This window comes from Ricinus communis, chromosome 7 (assembly GCF_019578655.1).
Source record: "Ricinus communis isolate WT05 ecotype wild-type chromosome 7, ASM1957865v1, whole genome shotgun sequence".
Lineage (NCBI taxonomy): Eukaryota > Viridiplantae > Streptophyta > Magnoliopsida > Malpighiales > Euphorbiaceae > Ricinus > Ricinus communis.
In genome coordinates this window covers 23955829-23971249 of record NC_063262.1, presented here as the reverse complement: position 1 = coordinate 23971249, position 15421 = coordinate 23955829, and the positions used below count along the sequence as shown (strand labels likewise).

The following is a 15421-nucleotide window of genomic DNA, read 5'->3' as shown; positions in this document are numbered from 1 at the left end:
CCTGCCTTGATCAAAATCCCCAATGGGTCTGGCCATCAAGATTTACAATAATGTCGAGCAGTTTGGTTCATCAAATACTAGTCTTAACTTGGGGCTATACTTATAATAGAGAGAAATTGAAAAAGAGCGCATGTGTATTCAAATATTAAGAGTGGAAAGCACATATTTAGGGATGGAGTATGTTCCCTTAATATGCCATAACAAATCATTTTATTTTTTTTCAATTGGCAAACGGAGGAAAGGAATGACCGGTCGAAACTTGAAATGAGACTCAACCCGTTACCATATCATTAATTTCGGAAATCTAATAAAAAACGTGATTTAAATGGTCTTATAAAAGATGTAAATGCCTCAAGAAAGAACCGTTTTAATTAATTTTTGATACGTAAATAGACACAAAAACTTTTTATCTTCTAAAAGAGAGATACTCCAACTTTAATATGTAATTTCGTACATAATTCTATGAATTGTATTCATAAATTAATCTAACAGTATATACAAATTTCAACATAAATAAAATCTCAATGTAATTGAAAAAGAACAACAACAGTGAAATAATAGCTCAATAATGAAAAGGAACTACTAAAGTTAGAACTGTATATACAGGAACATAAATCTTCCCTCACAATCCCTAATCAAATTCTGCCCAAACTTTTCTTTTTTGTTTTGTTTTTTCTTTCCTCTCCTCTAAAGACTAGACCCACCACCAAACTCTGAAATCTTCAATTTTCAAACCCCACTACTACAAATTTCCTTGTATAATTATAAATATATTATGATCAAGCTTTCCCCTCACACTTCAAAAGGGGTAAAATGAAAATGAAAGCAATCATCAAACTCAGTTCCAGCCTTCATATTTAGCCTTGCGCTTCTTCAACATTGATTTTGCAAACAACAAACATACAACTAGAAATCCCAAGGCTGCTACTCCCCCAACTGCAATGGCCACTGTCCTTTGAGTGTGGTCCTTTGACCCTGCCACCTCTACAAAAACCACATCTTATATTACACCATTAAGAACTATCACATTATTTTACTACCACAAGTAAATAGAATAGAATAGGAGAAGGATTGTAATAATATATAAGAAATTTTTTTGATGTAACTGACTGGTACATGAATTATTATGTAATTATTGAGCCCCTTCCAATAGAGTTAATCTTTTATTTATTTGGTTTCGGTAGAAAAAATTAAAAGAGAGAAATTCCCAATGAGAGTGTATTTTAAGGTGTTGAAAATATCCCATAAAATTATATATAGAGAGTTAATATATTTAATGGATAAAAAATTAAAAATTAAAAATCAAAATTATTAATTTATTAAGTTTAATTATTTAAAAAAAAATACACTTAAGATCTAGTTTAAAAGGCAACAGCGATTGCTCTTGGGAGATGGAGGTCTTGAGCTCAAGTCCTACTTCTGTATTAGTTGAAATTGTCTTTACGGCTAGTATAAGGGGATAACTATCTACTATTGTATAGTCCACAGTCTATTGGACCTTTTATGAATAAAAAATTTATCTAAAGATAATAAAGTTAATTTTTAAAAATTTATTAACTAATAAAAATTACTAATTTATTAAATATTAAATATAAAAGAATGGACCATATATGATTCTTGCTTTCCGACAATTACTGCAACTTTAAATTAATGTTGGTGATATGAAATTTAAACTCAAAAGTTTAATTCAAAACTTGCTTCAAGTTCTTATGATAATTGGGTGAGTTTTATTTATTTTTTTAATTGCTAAAAACAACAAAACAGAGAAAACCCTGAACTAATAACAGTAAAGACACTAACTTTGACCATGTTAGCAGTCAGATATATCCCCTGTCCCATTCATACATCTAATTCCTTAATTTAATGTTATATATATAGCTATAAAATGACAAATACTTAATACATATTTTTCATCAAATTCAGAGGGCTGCACCCAGACAGAAAAAGATGATCTTCTAGCTTCCTAGGATGAAGAAATAAATAAATAAATAAATAGCTATACTGCAGAATCTGATATATTATTGTATGGAATATAATATGAAAAGATGGTGCAAAAGAGAGATATGTATTTGTCTTTAACTTTACCTGATGCTGGATTAATGGTGGGTACTCCATTTGGGTAATAACTGTAGCTAATAAAACACTTGTGAAGATAAACTTGGCCTGAAGTTGAGTCACCACACTGATCTTTCATACTCTCAACTGCACTTTTCAAACAATTACCACAATCACCACTTGATAAATCACCTTCACATTGGCCTAAAACAAAAACAGTCTGGTAATTCCCTGTGTAAAAACCATTTTTTACACCATCAATCATTGCATCGAGAGCGGAGTTTCTCATCTCTTCAAACCCAGTTCCACTAGCTTGAGTTGACCCACAAATCTTGTACAACAACTCAGTTTCAGAAGCTTGCTTAAACCCAGAAATTTCATATCTAAGATAACACCCACTCAACTGAATCCTCACTGCTATCACTTCTCCACAATTTTTTTTAACCATTTCAGGGATTTTGCTCACACATGTGTAACACTGAGCTGTTGTGAGATCACCTCTGCATTGGTATAGCCCTGCAATGGCATTTTGGCCGTCTCCAGAAGTTGTTGAAGAGAAACTCTTTTGTGATGATTGTGAAACCAAAGATTGCAAGAGGTTATTAAGGTTTTGAGAGTAGATCCCAGATGGGTCTTGGAATTTTTGCCTTGCACAGCCTTTGAAAATTAAGTTTGTGTAATCTGCAGCAGTAGCGGATATTACAAAAATCCCAAAAATTGTGATCAAAGGCAGGGGAAGAGAGAGAACGGAGAGAGTAGTTCTCTTTGTTTCTGGTAAACCCATTTTGGAGTTATGGATGAATTTCTGATTCAAGACATTTAAAGGGATAGGGATGGCTCTTTTAGAGCAGCAGTAGGATGATTCTAGAGAGGGTTTTTGTCTGACTACAAGAAAAGAGAACTGGGTTTTAGTTATATAGGTTTTTAAGTTATTATCCTTGAAGAGGAAGGACCTTTTCTGAGGTGTTCTTTATTTTGCTGCTTTTTTTCCTCTCCCTACTTTTAATTGCTTTGCTTGTTGCGCTAACTCTTAGCTCAATAATTTGCATAAGAATCATTAAACAACACTACTGATAGGGATTGATGAATCAGGAGTCTAATAATTCCAATAATTAAGGTGATTTGGATTCAAAAGAAAAAAAAAAAAAAAAAAACGAAAATGAGATTTCAAAGTGGTTTCTTGATCAAGGAGGTTACTGTAGACTAAAAAGGACAATATGATGAGATCTGGTTCTGGGTTCAGATTTTGGTGTAGAGTATAGTCTATTGATTTTGACCTGTACTGTTGTTTTGTTATTTGTTTGACTGCAGTGATAAGATGGAACTGGCTCTGTCACTCATATGGATGGTGTGCTCTACCCATCCTGACAGCTTATGTTTCTTAGAAAATATATTTACTAATTTTAAAATAATTAAATATACACCAACTATTTAATAATAAAATTTAAAATATATAAATATTATTTCTTATCGCAGTATATATATACATATAATTATCTACATTATTTAGAAGAAATTTCATGGAATATGATTCTTTTCTAAAAATATATTACTTTTATGACTTTTTTTCATAAAAGTATTTATAATTTTTTAAGAAAAAATTTATTTATACAATTTTTTATTTTTTAAAATTTCATCAAAAAAATATTCAAAGAATATATAAAAGATACCAAAATGATATTAATTAATTTGTAATATTGTGAAATCAATTAGAGTGATAGTAACTTGATAATTTAAATAAAATAAAAATAATAATTTAATGTGTCTAAAAGGATACTAACTTGATATTTATAGTAACTATTTGAATTTTTATGACGGTAAAAAAGAGATGGATGAAAAATGAAAATAATTTTGTCATTCTCTTACAAAAAATAATATTAAAAAGACATAAAAAAATATCAAAAAAATACTATAATATGGTGCAAAAAAATTATATAATAAAAAAATTTCATATTTTAGACCTAAAAATAAAACTTTTCAACTCATTTCTCGTATATATGTACAAAAGTTATATTATTTATTTATTTTTCTTTTTCTATGAAAGCTATGTTGAACAGTTTAATGGACAAACAAAACAGAGAAAATGCAAAATGGGCTTCTCTAAATTCGGCTTGAAACTTTTTCCTGATTACAAGATGGATTCAATTCAAATCCTTCAATCCCAAAGTTTTAAGATTTTAATTGGGCAGATCTTTGATCTGATGTCATCATTACGATGCAAATTATAAGATGTACTACCGTCCATATACCTCTCTATACATCTAGTGCCATTTAATTGGTAAAAAAATTTACGTCAACATCTGATACGTCAATTGCTAACATATTTTTTTAAAATAATTTATGTTTATTGATTTTATATTAAAGATTCATTAATTTATATTTATTGAACATGTGTTAAATATTTATTATTTAAATATAAAATATTCATTGTTTGTTAACTTAATTTTATTGAAAAAATATGTGTATTTAGTAATGACAATTTATATCATATCTATATTATATATGTTTATTTGAATGAGTTAGTAGTATTAATTTCATTAATGACAAATATCTATTGACAAACTAATGAATGTTATGCCTATAAATGATAAATGTTTATATCAATCATAAAAAGAGAATTATATATGCATCACAAAAATAATAAAAACTTTTAATAATTAATATTTTTATTTAAAAATATTGATAAATATTATATATACAGATAATGGACACTGCAGTACCAAATAATAAATATTAATATTAACATTGATGAGTAATACATTAAAGAAAATGAACATGAACATTATCATAATGAATATTTCAATATAAAAAAATTAATTATTATAGAATATTACATCTAATGGACATTATACATATATCGAAAATGAATATTTTAGTACATGTAAATGAACAAAAAGTATTAGTATGTATATGATCTAATAAATTTTTTTTTGACATGTGTTATTATATTCTAACATATATGATTTTAAATTCTGATACGTGTACTTATTATTGACATGTGAAATTTAAATTTATGTATAATTTTTAATATAATATTAATTTTATAAATTTAACTTATTTTATTTAAAAATAAAAAAAATAAAAAAGCATGGACATAAGTCCCCACATTATATATTTTAGAAGTAAAATACACCACACGTTTTAGAAAGAAAATGCACCACAATATAAATATTTGTAGTATAAATTTAGCTTAATATTTTTTTTATCAACTTATAAGAGTGATTTATGTTATGTCTATATTATATATGTACATTTGAATGGATTAATGGGTATGATTTTCATCAATGACGAATATCTATTGACGAACTAATAAATCTTCTGCCTATAAAATGATGAATGTTTATGTTAATTGTAAATTTATTTCAATACGTATCACAAAAATAATAAAAACTTTCATAAATAATCAATATTTTTATTTGAGAATATTGATGAACATTATATATATATATATATATATATATATATATATATATATACACACACAATAAATATTGCAGTATTAGATAATGAACATTAATATTAACACTGATGAATAATACATTAAACGAAATAAACATGAACATTCGTCGTAATAAATATTAAATTCATAGATAATGAATATTTAATACAAAAAAATTAATTATTATAGAATATTACATCAAATGGATATTATACGTATAGAAAATAAAAATTTTAGTGCAAGTAAATGAACAAAAAAATTAATATATACCTAGTATAATAAAAACTTTTGACATGTGTTACTATATTTTAACACATATGATTTCAAATTTTGACTTGTGTACTTATTATTGACACATAAAATTCAGGTCTATATATAATTTTGTAATTTTTCTATTAGTTTATTTATAATTTTTATATTTATAATTAATAAAATCTTAAAATATAAAGAAACTAACAAAGACATTAAAAATATTTAATTTATTATTATTTTTAAATATTTTAATTAATTATAAAATATTAAAAATTCATTTAACTTTATATATAAATTTAATTTATATAACCAAAATAATTACGACGGTTGTATAACAGGGTGGGTAAATGAGTAGCTCTCACAAATATATAAAAAGCTATATTAAAAATATTATTTTCAAATTTATTTTATTACAATTTAAAAAGATTATGTGTTAAAAATAAATACACATATCAAAAAAATCTTTAAAATAATAACAATAAAATAATTATAACAGTTGTATTACATATAAATAAATGACTAGTTTTTATAAATATATAAAAATTTATTTAATATATAATTTTAATAATAATATTAATTTTATAAATTTATTTTTTTGTAATTTAAAAAACTTAAAAACAGTACAATGTAAAAAAAAAACAAACTGAATAAGCCAATATTTTCTTAGACTCATGGTATGTGGGTGTTTTTTTAACTAGAAATGTGAGATTCTCTCTCTCCTACTTTTTATTTCATATGGCCAACGTTTTTTCTTTCTACCTTTAATAAAATGTATATTTTTTAAATTGTTATTACGGAATTCTTTTATAAATACCACAAAACTATAAAATAATTATAAAAAATTTTACAAAAATTTTTTACATTAAAAATATCCAAAACTGAAATTTTATTTATAAAAATATCCTATTTAGTTTTCTTTTCAGATGAAAAGATATATGGTGAATATACTTTAAGAAAAAAATATTATATATTCAATATATTTTTAACAGATAATAAATCTAAAACACATTAATTTTTGTAAAATATTATTATATTTTATTTAATTTTTCGATATTAATATTGAATAAATAAATAAATAAATAAATTTAAATGATATTTTTCTAATTTAAAGATTTAGAAATGTGTTGAAAATATCATATCAAAAAATTAAATAAATTGCTATAAGAGAAGAAAAATTATATGTTCAGTATTATATATTGATAAAAAAAGCAAATGCGTGCTATCCTTTTGACTTAAATAACAACAAAAAGTAAATATTTAACCAAGAATAGTATACATTATCTTAACCTTTTCCAAATGAAATAAAATGTAAAGGCAAAAAAAAGATAAACAATAAAAGGTATACGATTGTCAAATAATAATATATTTTGAGTATTTTAAATCTTTTAAAATAAAATAAAGTTCAACTCAAATGTTCATATCAAACGTTATATATGTACTAAAATGTGGTATACATTAGGTACTTGTAAAATATCTCAAATTAATTTTCAAAAAATAGAAAAGATGAAAAAGTGAAGAATGGGTACTTCTAAAAACAGTAGGGATATTTTTGAAAAATAAAAAAATAGGGATACTTTTTTTATTATTTAAAAAAAATAGGTAAATAGTTAAATTTTCTTCATCACTATTTCTCATATTTTTTATCATTTTCGTATTTCAGCTTTTAAAGATGTATTTTCTTTCTTAAGATCCATTTGATTTATATTATGTTTGGTTGAAATCTATTAAGTAATTCATTTTATTTGAGAAAAGACACAAGAAATAAAGTAAAAATTAAAGAAGATATTTTGGTATTTATGAAATATATTAACTTACTAAGATAGAATTCATTTGAAAATTCTATTATCTTATTAGAATTTTAGTTTAGCTACAATCAATTTTGTACAAATTTATTTATATATAATTTTAAGTTAATTTTTATTTTCTTCAAAGCACATAAATTTTTAGATTTATAAAATAAATTTTATAAATTTTTTAGGTTTCAACTAAACATAATTTTATGGTTTTCATAAAAAAAAGAAATAAAATTAAATATCTTTTATATATTATTTATTTCAGTTTAATATCAAGTTGGTATAAATAAAATTAAGTTATTGTATAAAAAACATGCAAAATTAATATAAATAAGAACAATAAATTGTTAAATCACTTACTTATTTCATCATTCATAATTGATTTTACTTGATTTTCGTGGAAATAAAAAATTCAATTCCTAAAAGAGGGGAGAAAGGAAAAAGATCTCATACTCATTACTACCCTATTTTTTAACAAACCAAACTAGTCCTTAAGTAAAGTGACCCATGGTGATCTACTCCTCTCCCAGTATGGCTTGAAATACAAGCGTTATGGTGCCTTCAACTAGAACTCCAACAAAGAATTACTTGCCTTTGTCGTTTATGGTCAAGTTAGAACATGCGCTACTTCTAAATCTAATAGCAGAGATGCAATCCACCTAAACTTTATTTCCCATCAAAATAAAATGTTATATTTTGCGAGCGGGATCAAATAAGCTATTTTAATTTAAATTTTATCAATTTTAGTTCGATTTAGCCAGTATATAAAAGAGTGAATTATATTACTCGTATTAAAAAAGTAAATTTGACAAAAAAAATTAATTATTAAATTGAATTTAATAAAGTAATTAATTATTAAAAAATAATATTTTAAAATTATAAAAACTTTTAAACGTTGACTATTTTTTATTTTAATTTAATTTTTTATTTTTAAAGAAAAATAAATATCGCTCTTATCTAGAATAAACTGAGGTAATATAATAATTTTTTTTAATTAAAATAACATAAAAATATCAAAAGGCGTATTTAACCGTCTCAGAGTTTAGGATTATTCCTTTGTCATGCCATCAAAGTTCAAACTTAGACTTTAAAAGATTAATCGGGCTTGTCTTGGATCTTAGCAACTTAGCCCATTATATTTCATTTGAATACAGAAAACTTTTAAAAATATCCTTAAAAAAATCATTTTTACAGTGTAATCCAAATTTATAGTATGGTTTTTCTTATCTTTTTTATTTCTTTTATTCTTTTATTGTTTTATTCAAAAACAACCAAAAAATAACTAAAACCGTAATATAAAAAAATAAAAAAAAATTATATTTTTTTATATTTTAACACAATAAAAATAAAAAAATAAAAAAACTATAAATTTGATAAAAAAACATGCCGATGGGCCTAATGTATTATTTTGGCGGGCATTTTGACCACGGCCCGCCAAAGTAACCTTGACGTATCGGTTACTATTAGAGTAAAAAGAAAAGGTGCATTTTGCCATTAACATTTGGTTTGAAGTATCTAATTGCTCTGAAATTATTTTTAGGTGCAATTACATCTTTAAATTCAAAAGAACGTTAAACATATGTCTCGCTCAACTTGACGTTTAATTAGAATAATAATGCATAATATAACGGTCTATTGCAACTAACAACAAAACAATCACTCTCATTTCTCTCACATCTCATATTTTAAAACCCACAACCATGTATACAACCATCACCACCTCTTAGTAGCACAACATTTTGTAATTTGCATTGTCAACACCGGGTCTTATTTATATCATCATTGTTATATTTGGTATTGTATAGTGGTCATTGCATCGTCGCAAATCTGGCGTCGCCCTTATTGCCATCATCAAAAGCTGCTCCTGTCATCCACCCAACTATTCATATGTTCTCACCTATCTCGTACTACCCTCTTTCGCCACTCTATTTCTTTTCTTTTTCTTTTTCTTGCCTCATTCAACGATCTCGTCATTAATTACTTGATTTTTACCATCGATTATCTTTTTCTTTGTTGTAGAAAAAAATACAAAGGAAATTATAATAACTGTAATGTTAGTGCACTAATGTCATTAGTAACCTTTTTTTTTTTTTGTTATTGTTGGCAATTTCAGTAATGAAATAGTAATGTTAGTGCAGTAATAAAAAGAGTAATGTCATTTATGGTTGCTCCCAACTAAAGTCAATACCAGAGTGCCACTGAAAGATTTGATTATTGTCACGTGTCTCATTTTCAAACAACAATGTCAATTGCAATAGCCTCCAATGATGTTAACATCTCGTGATATACTAATAAAATTGATTATGTAATACTTGTCCAAAATTATCAAATTTTGGTGTTATATTTTTTTTCTATTTAATTTTCACAAACTCTCATGTATTATCATGTTATAAGGTGTTATTTATTAAGCAGCGATTTGTCTTTCTCTCTCGTTGAGTCATCTCACATAAAATGGCTATATATTGGTTCGATAAATTAATAAAGAGAATAAATGCCAATATTTATTGCAATCATCATCACTTGGGAATAATTCATTGCGCTTTGTATAAGATTCAACAAAGTACCACATTTTAATGTATATTAGCACTAATTATCTTCAAATACACTTATCTAAATTTCGTATAAATAGCTATCCAAATTGTTCGGCACGTAGAAAGAGAAAGAAATAAAGAAAAATAAATATTTGGTTAATATGGCATTTATGATGGATCCTACTTTCAAGAAAGTAAAAAGAAATGGGACGTCAGCTTTAAATAACTAACCACCAAATTTTAGTGCGGTCGGTGCTTACTGTTGGATGTTGAAGTCTCAAGTTCGAGATAGGTAATTTATTTCCCACGTTATAAAATAAGTTTCTCCATTTCCTCTAACTTAACAACTAACATGTTATCCATATCTGTCGTTAAAAGAAAAAAAATTAAATAACTCCTTTTTATTCATATATGAAGAGTGTATTTGAAATTTTTTGTTAGATGTTGAAAAAGTAGGTTTATAATAATTTAATTTAATATATTAATTTTTATAAATTATTATTTTCAAACTCATTTTTAAAAAAATATCAATTTATCCATTTTTTACAAAAAAAGAAATTTAAAATTCAAGAATAATATAAAATTAAAATTAAAATTTATTTTTTCAACTTCAATGCCAAACACACCATGTATGTATGAGAGGGGCTTAGACTACAAACTTCGTAAACTTTCATAACTTATTTGTGCGGAACAATAGTTTAGGGATAAAAAATGTACTTTTTCCTATAGTAAAACCAGGAAATACTCGGGACAATGAGTTTCTCTCTCTCACGTCACCCTGTATCTAAAGTTGGCTTGATTACTAAGACGTCCTTGAGGTTGATCTTAATATATACTTACACCCCTGGTGTTCTATAAGTAACCAACATTTTAATCTCCCGTAAGTCTGACTTATTTAGATCAGTTTAATACAACTGTGTTTGAAAGTAATTTTTAATTTTAGATTTTAAATATATTTTGTAAAATTTTAAATGCACAGTTTTTAAGAAGTTAAACCCTTAATTTCTTTTGAAATTATAACTTTGAGAAGATATTTTTTCAAAATGTTTAAAAATTAATTTGAAAAAATACAGTAAATTAGCTCTAATTAAAATTATAATATCATTTTGAAGTGATCTAAAATATCAATATTGTTTCTTCCAGGTCCCTAAGTATAAAGGATTAACAAATTTGAACATTCAATTTAAATTTTCTTTACCCATTATTGAATTTTAAGTAGAACTAAGAGAAGAAGGACTACAGTGTCTAATTTTAAAATAGTAAGAACAGAATTGTATATTAGACCTAATCCGAGGGATGTCAAAATAATTAATCTCTAAAATTTAATGAGTTTTAACCCTTTCTTTTATGCGCCTTATAACTCAACTGAGTCAAAACAATAGTTCACTCCGAAAAGCAACTCACTGTCTGTGCCGGTGAGCTTATTTTTCAAATACCTCTTTACATGATCGGAAATCGAAAAGCTATCTCGTTCGCCTTCTCCACATTGTTACCTTTCTTTTTTAAATATTCAATAATACACATTGTGCTTGTTAGGTTTTCGTTTTCGTCATTTTCAATTTTCTTTTTGTTGCTTGAATTTCTGCTTGGTTGCCGAGAAAACGTAGGGAAGCAAGGTCGAACAGGGGAAACTAAGCTGCATGTTGGTGCTCGAGTCTTTTTTAGCTTTACTTGACACGTGACTCGTGTAGCGAGTAAACTTTGATTAAAATTATGGCTTTTACGTTTTCGAAGTGTCATTTGGGGGATTCTTGTTTTATTCAAATTGATGTTTAAGTTTTGATGGCGTATTTATGTATTTGTATATCTCTCCTAGTGTCTTACTGTGTGTTAGGTTTGTTGATACAGAAAGAGCCTAACAGATTGTTGACTTAAGATACTTTGCGTTTCGAAGTGTAACTAAGCTCTATGTTTTTGTCAATACTTCTAAAGGTGTTATTTGTGAGCTAATTATTGTCATTAATTGTGAATTCTGCTGATATATTTTTCACTTTAGGCTTCATTTGCTTAAAGGTAAATCCTTTCGAAAGAAATGCTTTGTACAGAATTGTTCTTTCTTTCTTTTACAAAGTCAAGTTATTTTATGCAAAGTAATGGTGCCTATTCTTAATTTAGGTTCTTGTTTCAATGGGGTGTTGGAGATTTAGCTTTAATACCTTTGCGTTTTAATTTGCTTGTTTACACTTGCTTTTTTTAATCTCCCTTTTATCACGAATATGGGAACATGTAGGTGATGTTTGTGATTTTCTTGCAAGCCTAGTTAACTACTATTGAGTAATGGCACCAAATCCCAGAGTTGTGAGTGCCTTTCGTGCAATGAAGGCTATTGGTATAAATGAAGATAAAGTGAAACCAGTTCTAAAGAAGCTTCTGAAATTATATGATAAAAACTGGGAACTTATTGAAGAAGAAAATTATAGAGTTCTAGCTGATGCCATATTTGATGATGATGATTCCAAGGTGAAATTCCATTTTGTTACTTGTTTTATCTTATGTTTTGCTGCCTTTTTATTCTGCTGTGTTCGTTTGATATCAGTCTTTTGTTTTTAGCTATATCTGAAATATCTGTTTCTAACTAACAGGGACCAAATTTTGGGGAAGAAGCTGAGGTGCATGATGAACCTGAACAGCCACTTAAACGACTGCGGTCAAGAGGCCAAGAAGAGCAAGCTTCTGCATCTCCTAATAACTGTAATCTGATAGCAGGTGGACCTCCATTGAAAAAGCCTAAAGTAGAGGAAGAAGCAGTACGGGGCACAAATTCTCTGCAAAGATCACCAGATATGAGAAAGTCTCAACATGGGTCTGTTTCAACCCAGAATCATTATTCACAGTCACCTCAGGTGCGGCACTCATACAAGGGAAAAGAACCTATGTTGCCTCATGTTGCTTCCGAAGAAAAGAGACCTTCTGTGGAGAGACCATCTCATGCAGTGCAGATTAGAGATCCTGTAGTTGATCGAGGCAAACAAAAGATGCCTGAATCTTATGCTTTAATTAAGCCTAAAGATGAGCCTTTTACTGACGACTTGCCTCCCACAGACCTAGAGGCTCCTCTTGCAATGATCCAGCCACCTCTTGCAATGATCCAGCCAGGTAAACCATTTCTGTTCGTGTGGAACCGATAATTCTTGGGCAATGATATTTAAAAAATAATGAGGTAATGATGAGGTATTACATGCTGCTGCAAGAATTCATTCTGTTACTCTCACTGTGTTGGAGGTTGAACCTGTCACTAAGCAGGTTCCTATTACTAGTTTCCTTCTGTAGAATATTTGAACGTCGAAATGCAATTTGTGCCTTTTCAGTATTTTGATTTGGTTTTGTAATATTTACAGATTCTACTGTTATGAGTCTGTCACAAGGAAAGCCGGATGATCAGGAGTCTCCTGCATCCCATAGTGGAGCAGAAGAAAATGGATGTGATAGTCTTCGAGCGTCATCAAGTGAAAAACGAATCAACTCTGAGCTTGCAGCTGTTCAAGATGGATCTCCTGCTAACTTAGAGGTTGCCTCCTCATCATTGGGAGAGGTGAAGATTTCTTTGAGCTGCGACTCTATGCTTGGAAGACCAAATTTTCATATGCCTAGTCAAGATGAATTTCTGAAATCGATGCAGGAGAAATGTCTCCGGTCATATAAAATTCTTGATCCTAATTTTTCTGTCTTGCAAATGCTGAAAGATATGTGTGAGTGCTTCCTGGAATTGGGAACTGATTCCTCTCATGAATCGCAGGAAAGGTTAATGAATGTAACAACAACTGTTGATGTATTGAAGAAATCAGCTGCCTGCTGTGGTTTGGGTAATGGATCAATTGATGCACGTAGTTGTACTGAGGTGTCTGTACATCAGATTGCAAGGCAACTACAATCCTTCACTGAGGGTACACACACTAGTGCCAATGGTTCTGTTGAAATTGACAGAGGACATGAGTTGAGAGACCCCAAATCACATAGTTTGGTGGTTGTTCCACAGCATCAACTCACTTCTGAAGAGATAAGATCTATTCATGATTGTAATGACATAACTAAGGGCGAAGAGTTGGTTGAGATCTCATGGTTAAATGAAATCAACAATGAGTGTCCTTCATCTTTTAACTACATTCCTGAAAACCTGATTTTTCAAGATGCTCATGTGAAGTTCACTCTTTCTCAAATTATAGCTGAAGATTGCTGTTCTACATGTATTGGTGATTGTCTGTCCTCAACAACAGTTTGTGTTTGTGCTGCTGAAACTGGAGATAAGTTTGCATATACATCAGAGGGCCTCCTGAGGGAGGATTTCTTAGAGGACTGTATCTCTATGACTCGTGATCCTCACCGGCAGTGCCTCTCCTATTGCAAAGCTTGCCCACTTGATAAATTAATGAAGAGAATAAATGCCAATACTTATTGCAATCATCATCACTTTGGATGAGTTCATTGTGCTTTGTATAAGATTCAATAAAGTACCACATTTTAATGTATATTAACACTAATTATCTTCAAATACACTTATCTAAATTTCGTATAAATAGCTATCCAAATTGTTCGGCAGGTTGAGAGAGAGAGAGAGAGAGAGAAAGAAAGAAAAATAAATATTTGGTTAATGTGGCATTTATGACAGATCCTACTTTTAAGAAAGTAAAAAGAAATGGGACATCAACTTTAAATAACTAACCACCAAACTTTGGTGCGGTCGTCAGGTGTTTACTGTTGAAGGTTGAAGTCTCAAGTTCGAGATATGGTAGTTTATTCTTTTTAAATAGCTCCTTTTATTTATATACTAAGAGTATATTTGAAATTTTTTATTAGATGTTGAAAAAGTAGGTTTATAATTATTTAATTTAATATATTAATTTTTATAAATTATTCTTTTCAAACTCATTTTTAAAAAAATATCAATTTATCCACTTTTTACAAAAAAAGAAATTTAAAATTCAAGAATAATATAAAATTAAAATTAAAATTTATTTTTTCAACTTCAATGCCAAACACACCATGTATGTATGAGAGGGGCTTAGACTACAAACTTCGTAAACTTTCATAACTTATTTGTGCGGAACAATAGTTTAGGGATAAAAAATGTACTTTTTCCTATAGTAAAACCAGGAAATACTCGGGACAATGAGTTTCTCTCTCTCACGTCACCCTGTATCTAAAGTTGGCTTGATTACTAAGACGTCCTTGAGGTTGATCTTAATATACACTTACACCCATGGTGTTCTATAAGTAACCAACATTTTAATCTTCAGTAAGTCTGACTTATTTAGATCAGCTTAATTCAACTGTTTTTTAAAGTAATTTTTAATTTTAGATTTTAAATATATTGTAACTTCTTAAATGCACAGTTTTTAAGAAGTTAAACTCTT

At 27.8% G+C, this 15421-nt stretch overlaps 2 protein-coding genes across 2 annotated transcripts; one reads left to right on the top strand and one right to left on the bottom strand.

Annotated features, from left to right (window-relative positions):
• Positions 1-530: 530 nt before the first annotated feature.
• Positions 531-3365, bottom strand: LOC8266716 (plasmodesmata-located protein 1). Its single transcript, XM_002526504.4, has 2 exons — positions 2086-3365; positions 531-984 (listed from the first exon to the last, which is right to left on the bottom strand). The coding sequence occupies exons 1-2, from the start codon at positions 2837-2839 to the stop codon at positions 839-841; spliced, it is 900 nt and encodes a 299-aa protein (XP_002526550.2). The 5' UTR covers positions 2840-3365; the 3' UTR covers positions 531-838.
• Positions 3366-12098: 8733 nt separating this feature from the next.
• LOC125368612 (probable inactive histone-lysine N-methyltransferase SUVR2) lies at positions 12099-14502 on the top strand. The gene is made up of 3 exons (XM_048376769.1): positions 12099-12530; positions 12653-13166; positions 13409-14502. The coding sequence occupies exons 1-3, from the start codon at positions 12348-12350 to the stop codon at positions 14485-14487; spliced, it is 1776 nt and encodes a 591-aa protein (XP_048232726.1). The 5' UTR covers positions 12099-12347; the 3' UTR covers positions 14488-14502.
• The last annotated feature ends 919 nt before the right edge of the window (positions 14503-15421 follow it).

Bases quoted from the DNA above. Each gene is read 5' to 3' on its own strand.
- LOC8266716 (XM_002526504.4), bottom strand. From the start codon at position 2,839: ATGGGTTTACCAGAAACAAAGAGAACTACTCTCTCCGTTCTCTCTCTT. The intron at 985-2,085 runs GTAAAGTTAAAG...TGGTTTTTGTAG, and splicing joins CACCATTAATCCAGCATCAG to AGGTGGCAGGGTCAAAGGAC.
- LOC125368612 (XM_048376769.1), top strand. From the start codon at position 12,348: ATGGCACCAAATCCCAGAGTTGTGAGTGCCTTTCGTGCAATGAAGGCT. The intron at 12,531-12,652 runs GTGAAATTCCAT...TCTAACTAACAG, and splicing joins TTGATGATGATGATTCCAAG to GGACCAAATTTTGGGGAAGA. The intron at 13,167-13,408 runs GTAAACCATTTC...TAATATTTACAG, and splicing joins TCTTGCAATGATCCAGCCAG to ATTCTACTGTTATGAGTCTG.